The sequence below is a fragment of the Armigeres subalbatus genome, chromosome 3, assembly GCF_024139115.2.
Source record: "Armigeres subalbatus isolate Guangzhou_Male chromosome 3, GZ_Asu_2, whole genome shotgun sequence".
NCBI lineage: Eukaryota > Metazoa > Arthropoda > Insecta > Diptera > Culicidae > Armigeres > Armigeres subalbatus.
In genome coordinates this window covers 258,053,063-258,062,431 of record NC_085141.1, presented here as the reverse complement: position 1 = coordinate 258,062,431, position 9,369 = coordinate 258,053,063, and the positions used below count along the sequence as shown (strand labels likewise).

General features: G+C 41.7%; 1 protein-coding gene across 1 annotated transcript; it reads right to left on the bottom strand.

Moving 5' to 3' along the window:
- Nucleotides 1–4,540: 4,540 nt before the first annotated feature.
- On the bottom strand, nucleotides 4,541–9,168 carry LOC134222427 (uncharacterized). The gene is made up of 5 exons (XM_062701576.1): nucleotides 9,097–9,168; nucleotides 8,269–8,517; nucleotides 7,211–7,982; nucleotides 4,806–7,151; nucleotides 4,541–4,692 (listed from the first exon to the last, which is right to left on the bottom strand). Exons 1-5 carry the CDS (start codon nucleotides 9,166–9,168, stop codon nucleotides 4,541–4,543), a joined length of 3,591 nt encoding a protein of 1,196 aa, XP_062557560.1.
- Nucleotides 9,169–9,369: the final 201 nt, after the last annotated feature.

Below are 9,369 nucleotides of genomic sequence, written 5' to 3'. Positions count from 1 at the left end.
TGTATCAACAAGGGTATGGAAACTGAGGTAATAAACCTGGTATGCACCTCACACATAAGATAAGAGGTAAAATAAGAGGTAAAATATCAAAAAATAATACCACAAATTAATATGCAAATACTAAATACCAAACGAATAATAATTTGTGATGCATTTGGTATTGAAATACCAAAGCTTATATTATGCCTAAAGTATTTTGCATATAAATTTTTGGTATTATTTTATGGTATTTCACCTCTTATGCAAGGCTAGAGTATGGTATCAATAACAGAAAAAGATATTATTGAGTTAATTTCTCCTGCTCGGGAAGTAAGTATAGCTTGTATATGTATCGCAGAATAAGTAAATTTGTTGTCTAAATTTTACAAAAGTGAAGAATATTATATAACAAAAGATTTGCTTTTCTGTGCAATTCTATCGATGATTTGTGAAATGTTCCGTCTGCAGTATGCTAGCATTTGACGTGTTGAGAATACTATTTATAGAGGCAGCTATTATCAACAAAGAGTACATACAAAAGCCAAGTTTTCAAATTTAAAAGATTTTCAAGACTCAATCGATCATTTACAAACATAGCTAGCTTATGCTATATCAAAATTGCATAAAATCGCTATAATATCGATTTGATTTCACTCTCGGAGATCAAATGTTTGCTGGCAAATAAGGAAATAACTCTCCCCGCATCATTTTTTTTGCGTGATTTGTGTGTGGAGGCGCGATACAAAGTATATTTGTTTCGCAAACAGGCATAGAAAGCAGTGCTTATTACATTAGACTTTAATTTCAATTCTGTATCTCAACACACCCAATGGTCAGTTTTTCTAGTTTCTTGATAGTTTTTTCTTAGTGATAGCCTCATATTTTCTTGTTCGATTTATAAACTGAATCTCTTATCCACAAGTTATACAGCATCGTAAGAAAATTAATCAAACTAATCTTCTTACGTCCCCCACATAATAAAATGCCGATATCCGGATCAACTGAAACTGTGCACAAAGCAAACAAGTTGATCCGAGTATCTGTCTGCCTGCCCGCAAACGCACACATTCCAACCAACAACGACCCGAACCCTCAAAGGCTTCACTCTGCACTACTTTTCTCAAGCAAACTTTCTTATTCTTGCAAAACTAATAATTACCAGCAATTAACTCACTCAGAAGGCTATAGCCTTCCGGAACCGGAGTTCACTGTCTCTATACAATCCACAAACGAAAGCAATGTGGGCAGCAATGCTGCCTCTTTTCCGGAACCATCAGATAAATGTCAATCTTGTTTCTGTGCTGAAATTGCGAATGCTCGTTCCGAGCACCGAACGACATCAGAAGAGTTGGTTTCTCTGCCAGGCCATGGTGAGTATTTTCCATCAACACCTTTTTCTATAAGCAGGGACCGGCTTGCAGCAAACAACCCCTGCCCATATCGAGGGGGAGATGCTCACTCAGACTTGGCAAAAGCGAGCTAGATAATGTCAGTTAGTAGAGTAAACACATGTGTGCACCATAAATCACTTTTACGCTTATCCCATTTAGTTTATAGTGGCCCTGGCCGCAACTCTTGCCGCTGTTGTTGTTAGCGATGGACTGGTCTCGGCCGTGGGGAGCTTCTAGACCTGGAAAGGAACCAACTAGCTGCCGCGAATCTAGCTGGGTGTGCTCTCCAAGCTTAAGACATGCTTTGAGCTGTATATTTCAGTTGAAGAGGAAGCATTCCAAGTAACTTAAATAGGTGTGTATGGAAGGCCGCCGTCTGCTTGCAGATGGTGTCAGTTTCTTTGTTGTACTAAACATAAATTTAATTTCCGAGAATCTTCCATGCCGAGATTGATGCCAAAGAGATACTCAACCGGAGCCAACTGCCTAAAGCAGTAATGCATACAGTGCCGTCGGGGGAGTTTATCACTACAAGCATCGAGCTCGGGCATAAAAAATATTACATTCGATTAAATCACTATCAGATGTCCATGCTGACCATGGTGACATTTCTTTAAAACCCGAACACGAGTAAAATATAATTTTTGATTTTCTCGAAAATATAGTTTTATTCACCATTTTCGTGCTGGTTCTTTTGTGAAGAGTATCCATTGAGGGAAAACCAATTTCGGTCTGGGCTAGACAGTGGATTTGCAATGACAGGGTGGGCTCTTTTATTGATTATTTTCGATACATGTTCAGCCGGTCGGATTAATCGAGCGGGGGACCTAGGTCTGGTGGTCAGAAACGGCTTATTATTTTCCAAACTATTGATAACTAAAGCTAAAATGCACACAATGTTGATGCGCTCAATCAATGGCGTCTGGAGTGGGTGGGAAAAGCAGGACATGTCCTACGCATGAATTTTCTTGAGAAGGAAAGTCAAAGCATTGTCCTATCCAGGATTATGATAAGAACATATGATTTCGATAGTTGCTAACCTTGCTAACAGTTTTGCAGTTATCGGACCGGTAAACTGATGTCAAACTCAAAGACAGCTGCCATGCGCTGCACATTTTGATGCACTTTTATTGCATCTGACGTCGATTTACAACCGTTTGACGGCATTCGTTAACTGAAAAGAAAACATGTTGCAGTTATCGAACGGCTACTGTGTTACAAGTACTTATTATGTGTTAGGTATCTTCACTAATTTTGCTGCTGAATGATATAACCTTCGGATGAATAATATCAACATTATTTTTAGAACTCATAGCAAGCTGCCAAAAAATCACTCAAAACAAATATAATAACAAAAAAGTTAAGTTCAATCAAAGTTAATTGCCTATTTTCGGAGATTAAACTACCCGACATGGACATTAATTTACAATGTACCCTCAGTACTGAGGGTCGTGGGTTCGAGTCCCATCGAAGGGAAAGTGGTTATCTACAATACATTTTTCAAATCAATATCTTCCACATAATGTACATATTCACAGCAGTACTCATTTTAAAACTATGAAAAAAGCCATGATTTCACTTAAGGACGAAATATTTACAAAACAATAAAAAAAATGATCAATGTTCCCCCGGATTACGGTTCTCACGATCCACTTATATGAACGTGTTGGCATTTGTCAGGATTGTGAGTGCTTCGACTATGCGTCCGATTTGAGAATCTCGGGCTCATTCATTAGCCGCTAAGTTGCGCAGCCCGACGGAGCTTAGTTGGTTACAATCGCTAGTCTAGCGTACTGAGGGTCGTGGGTTTGAGTCCCATCGAAGGAATGTGGTTACCTTCAATAAATTTTTCAAATCAAAATCTTTCATAGAGGTTTCCTGGATCCTAAAAGAATGGATTACTAATTGTTTTTTAGCACTTTGGGCACTTTATAATCTCGAAAGCGCTCAAGATCGCTAAAGCAAGGATGTAATATATGGATGTTCCATAACTTGGGTTACATCATTAAGTAGTTTGTCAATACAGTAATATCCCGATTTTATCACCCCCCTGATAAATTTTGGAGTGATAAAATAGGTAATGTGACAAAATCGGGATGAAAAAATTATCGATTTTTTAATTCTTTCCCCAAATATGAATTAATTTATGACTTGGATAGGCATCTCTCGTTATTTATTGTCGGGAAGGCTTACACAATTCTTGACAGGTACTCAGAAATGATTCATTATAAACCATAATTTTCATGAAATATATTTCATGAAAATTATTGTTGATTGCTGTATTAATTACTGTTGGCGTACGGCCAACGAATAATAAGAATTCCAGGTTTTTAATACAACGTATATTAAAAACTTTCTGCAAAAGGATAACAATGGCTCATTCAGAAGTATGCAGTATAGTTTTGTCAAAGAAACTTACGTTTAGGGTTCTTACTCTTTCCTATGCTATTCCCCAACTCCTGCTCTGGTTGAAATATTACTCCTGTAAGAACACTTCATATAGTTAATGTTTCACCTTCGTGGTTTGTTCTAATATTCACCCTCGCTTCAGGCTACGAATATCAGCAGTGCTCACTGCTCACTAGCTTAAATCCTACAAAACGAATTCAGCTATCAACCGAATACATTAATTAATTTAGTTATTTAACGCATTATCAATTCGGCTCACCGTGAATCCTAATATCTAACTCTTATCCGATTTGAGCAGTATAGTGTAAGTATAGGTATAGTTTAGGTTAATTTCTACGAATGGAAAAATATTTAGGTAATTTAGGCACATATTCAATATTCGTAATACACTTTGCCCTACCCTAATATTAGAATAGCAAGGAGAATTATAATTTACTTATACACTATTTAAATAAAGAAAAGAAAAACTAGTTTTAAACTGGATTTTAAGTTTTACACATTCGTTTGCAGGCACATTTCATCGTTTTCAGCATACCAATTCCTCTGTTTATCATCCAAACTATTGTCAGCGAAAAGTGGTCCCGTCATCCCGTCCGAGAGCCCGGTGTTTGACGTTTCACGCTTGACGTTCCGTTGTCAATCCCAGATGAAGCGACGCGCCGACCGAGGGGTCGTGACACTCCCCCCCACGTACGCCTATGTCCTGGCTTACTGATCCATCGCGTCGAACATCAAGTACAGCTATCTTTGTGGCTGGTCGTTCATAGATTCCCGTTCGGGTCTGCACGGTTGCCGATCTTACCTGGCCATCTTTGCTGTCTTTCACCGAAATAACACGCCCCATAGGCCAACAGTTTCTGGGTAGGCCGGCGTTCACTATTACGACTACGTCGTTCACACCTATCGGTTTGACCTTACCGAACCACTTTGAGCGCTTAGTTAGTTCCGGAAGGTAGTAGCGTATCCATCTTCGCCAGAAAAGGTTTGCCTCCGCTTGAGAAGCACGCCATGCTCGTCTTAGTATACCGCAGCTATCGTCGAGAGGTGTTGCAGGTTTCAGTCCGTTTGACGATCCCATGAGAAAATGATTTGGAGTGAGAACAGGAGCATCGAAGTCCTCGGCAGGAACAAACGTCAGAGGACGCGAATTGACAGTATGTTCAATTTCGATTAGTATGTTGCGCAATGATTCATCTGTCGGGTTACGTTGAGGTTTCATCTTCTGCAGGTTGACTTTGACGGACCGCACTAATCGCTCCCAACTTCCTCCCATGTGTGGAGAGGCAGGGGGAATAAATTCCCAATCAGTGTTAGGGCTTACAATCTCCCGTATCACCTGGTCTTGGTCCATGTTTTTCAACGCTGCTTCGAGTTCTTTACTACCTGCTACGAAATTCGTGCCTCTATCGCTGAAAATACGTATTGGTACACCTCGCCTAGCCATAAAGTTCCTCAGAGCCATGATACACGAGTCGGCATTTAGAGAATGCGCAATTTCCACATGAATAGCTCGTATTGTTAGACATGTTATCAGTACCCCCCATCGCTTCTCGAGTCTTCGTCCAACTGCCACAGAAATCGGGCCAAAATAGTCGACCCCGACATACGAAAATGGTCTAGCGAAAGCCGCAAGTCTCGCTGCTGGAAGATTGCCCATCAACGGAGGGTTTGGTACTGCTCGTTGGTTTTTACACTGTTGACAGCTTGCTCTTACACTTTTGCACAGAACTCTTATTTTTGGAATGTGATAGAGTTGACGTATCTCGTTGACCACCGTTTCATTATTGCAATGATGATACTTGACGTGGTAGTCTAGTACAATGAGTCTTGTAACGTGGTGATCCTTCGGCAGAACGATAGGATTTTTTGTATCCATTGAAGCATATTCACAGTTGCCAATTCTCCCTTGCATTCGTAATACTCCTAGCTCGTCCAAGAATGGTGTGAAGTTGAATATAGGACTAGCTTTCGCTATTTCTCGTTTACCGCTTGCAAGAATCGCGATCTCCTCAGAATATGCCTCGATTTGCACCTGTTTGTAGAGATGAATTGATGCTCTTTGTAGTTCTGCCATGGATAGCGGTTTGTTGTTTCGTGTCTGCTGTGCGACAGTTTCCCGAAGATTGCTTATGTAACGAAATACCATCGCTGTGACGCGAAGAAGTTTTCTCCACGTTCCGTAATAATTCAAATCAATTACTTGAGTTATTGTAGCTGCGTGATAGTTAAGATGGGCTCTCAATTCCTCTTTCGTGCTATTGTTGTGAAACGATTCTTTCGGCCAACTTTCAGGGTCTTTCCAAAGAAAATCTGGTCCTCTAATCCATCTGCTGTTGCTTTCGAGATCAGGCTTTCGGTTCCATTTGGTCGCATCGTCAGCAACATTGTCCTTCGTTCCTACCCACCGCCAGCTCGAAACCGTAGTTGTTTCCAATAGTTCGCTAACCCGAAATGCAACGAATTGTGAGTAACGTCTGTGATCCGATCGAATCCAACACAGAACATCTCGGGAGTCCGTCCAGTAGATTCGTTCTTCTATGTTGAGCGAAAGAGAGTGTACTATTGCTTCCGCCAGTCTGGCACCTATAACTGCAGCCTGCAATTCTAACCTGGGAATAGAGATGAACCTCAGCGGTGCTACTTTTGCTTTTGCTGAGACGATTGAACATTCCACATAGCCATTCTCTTCGAAACGAAGGTAGACGGCAGCAGCGTAACCATACTCGCTGGCATCCACAAACGTGTGTAATTGAACTTTTGTGCTGTCTCCCAAGCTTGTTGTAGTGCGATAACATCGTGGGATTCTAATAGACTGTACCTGGGGAAGAATCAGTAACCAGTGCTCCCACTTATCGTTGAGTGTATCTGGAATTTCTTCATCCCAACTTATTCCTGAACGCCAGATCTCCTGCAGAAGAATTTTCAACAGAATGAGAAGGTTGGAAATCAGTCCTAATGGATCGAAAATTGCCATTAACGTGCGTAACATCTCCCGTTTTGTTGGTTTCCGCATTCCAGCTAGTAACATACGATCGTGTTTCGGAGAAAGCTTATAAGTAAACGTATCGGTTGTTGTACACCACCACATGCCCAGGATTTTTTCGGTTGCTACTTCGGAGGTAATATTGAGACTCATCTCGCCTGTGCTATCTACGCCCAATGCTTTGAGAACAATTGGAGAGTTAGAAAGCCAATTTCGCATCTCGTAGCCAGCTTGAGCGTGCACGTACCTCACATCTAATGCTAGTTTGATCGCTTCATCTTCCGTTTCAACGCTGGCAAGCATATCGTCCACATAATGCTTCTTCGTAATCGCTTCAGCTGCCGCAGCAAACTGTCCTTCGTGCTCCTTTGCGTTCAAATTTTTGCATACTGTGCACAACTTGGCGAACAAGATGCACCAAACGTCATAACCTGCATGACATATGTACTGGGCTCCGTATCGGTTGTTCTCTCTTTCCAAAGAAAGCGTTGACAGTCCTGATCTTCAGCAGCGATGAGTGTTTGGTGAAACATTTCACGGATGTCTCCGCAAATGGCCACCTTTCTTTCACGGAATGTTTGTAGCACAGAGTTTAGGGATGTTAACTGGTCTGGCCCTTTAAGGAGCATAGCGTTAAGGGATACACCTTGAGTTTTAGCAGCTGCATCCCACACAATCCTTATCTTCCCGGGTTTATTTGGGTTACAAACAGGGAATATTGGGAGATACCACACTCGAGATTTCGGTTGTTTTATTTCGGCCGAACTAAGTTTACGAATATAACCATTCTTGACATAGTCCTTGATTTTTGCCTGTAAAATCACTGCTAGCTCAGGTTCTCGTTTCATTCTAGCTTCCAAACACCGAAAACGTTGGAGAGCTAATGGCTTGCTGTTTGGAAGCCGGAATTCATCAAACTTCCACAAAAGACGAGTTACAAAACGACCGCTTGAAGATCGCGTCATTGTTTGCAAAATTGCATATGCTCGTTGATCCTCGGTTGACAAGACGAGATGACTTGGCTTAGAGATTCCTATATTTTCGAACGAGAAATATTCCAGCATAGCTCGCTGCAGTTCGTCGTCGTTATTTTTGCAACAAGTGTGCGCGTTCCAGTTGTGGTGTCCGCTAAATTCACCACCATCCGAGCCACCATGGATAATCCAACCAAGGCGGGTTTTTGTAGCGACCGGCTCGAACATTTTTCCTTCCCGACCTTTCTGTGCATAGCCGAGATTAGCGTTATTGCTTCCGATTAGTAGTCGAGGTTGAACGTTGTTATATGACTGCGCTGGAACTCCTCTGAGGTGACTATATTGACGAACTAGCTCTTCCATACAAAGGGTTTGGTGGAAAAGTCCAAGATTCGGAACAGTGTGTACTTCTCTCAAATGATACCTTTTGAGGTTTCAACAGCTCCCGAAATTCCTAGCTGCACCCTTCTTGATTTGTTCTCATATCTTTGGTTATCTCCCGTCCATCTCAAACAAATGGGCTCGATTTCACCCTCAAGTTGAGCTCTGTAGCCAATTTCTCATCCATTAGAGTAAATGCTGATCCATCGTCTAGAAAGGCATGGGTTTTAAGTACTTTATCACGACCGTACAACATGACTGGCACAACGCGGAATAACGTTCTAGAAACGGATTTATGATGAGCATTACATTCACGGTCGTTGGGTTTCCTACCAGTTGCTGGAGGGTTCAAGTGGTGTTCTTCTCTAAGATTCGGATCCTTGTTGACTGTCACGACACGCTGAGTATTGTGAAGCAAAGGGTGATGTTTGAATGTACAACCGTTTGCGTTTTGTCCGCATATTTTTTGGAATTTACATGCTCCTTTGTGGCCCTTCAAACACTTCCTGCATATTCCATTTTCTTTAATAATGGTCCACCTGGAATTGTATGTGCAATCCAAGAATCGCTGACATTTAACGAGTTCAGTACAACGGCCTCCACATGCGAGGCACAGTTTCACGGTCGGACCTTCTTGAGTAGCAGTAGTTTCGAGAGTTGGAGAGAGTGTTGTATTCTGTTCCTCACTATGCACATTTAGAAACACAGATCCGTTTTTGCCGGAGCGGGCGCTCTGCAGCGATGCAATAGGGCAAACAGTTTCTGCAAGATCGTATAGCCAATCAGCGAACACAGATAGGTGCACTACCTGAATAGAACGACGATGCTTGGCCCAATCAATCTTTATTGGAGGCGGAAGTTTATCTACCAGCTCTCTGAGAAGAACCATGTTATACGAATACTCTTAGCAAGCATCGATTGTTGCGCAAAGATTTTGCACTGTCAATGCAAACTCGATGATCGTATCCAACCTATCCACCTTCGGAGCAGGAGCTGCACTAATCTTCGCTATCAGGTTGTGCACTATTACTTCAGGATCACCATATAGCATTTTCAACGTAGAAAGGATTCCAGGCACATTGGAAGGATGCATAAGCCTGCATTTCACTGCCGACGAATTTCGCGCCAACCCTTCTATGGGGCTGGCAGCACCATCTCAGAATCGAATGAAACTTGGTGGGCATAAAGATATGGTATTTCTAAGCCACTCTGCATACTTACTTTTTCAAAAATTGTCAAGAGTAACATTTGA

Bases quoted from the DNA above. Each gene is read 5' to 3' on its own strand.
- LOC134222427 (XM_062701576.1), bottom strand. From the start codon at position 9,168: ATGCTATATGGTGATCCTGAAGTAATAGTGCACAACCTGATAGCGAAG. The intron at 8,518-9,096 runs GTGGATAGGTTG...CACAATACTCAG, and splicing joins GTGCAGCTCCTGCTCCGAAG to CGTGTCGTGACAGTCAACAA. The intron at 4,693-4,805 runs GTATACTAAGAC...TGGTTCGGTAAG, and splicing joins ACCTCTCGACGATAGCTGCG to GTCAAACCGATAGGTGTGAA.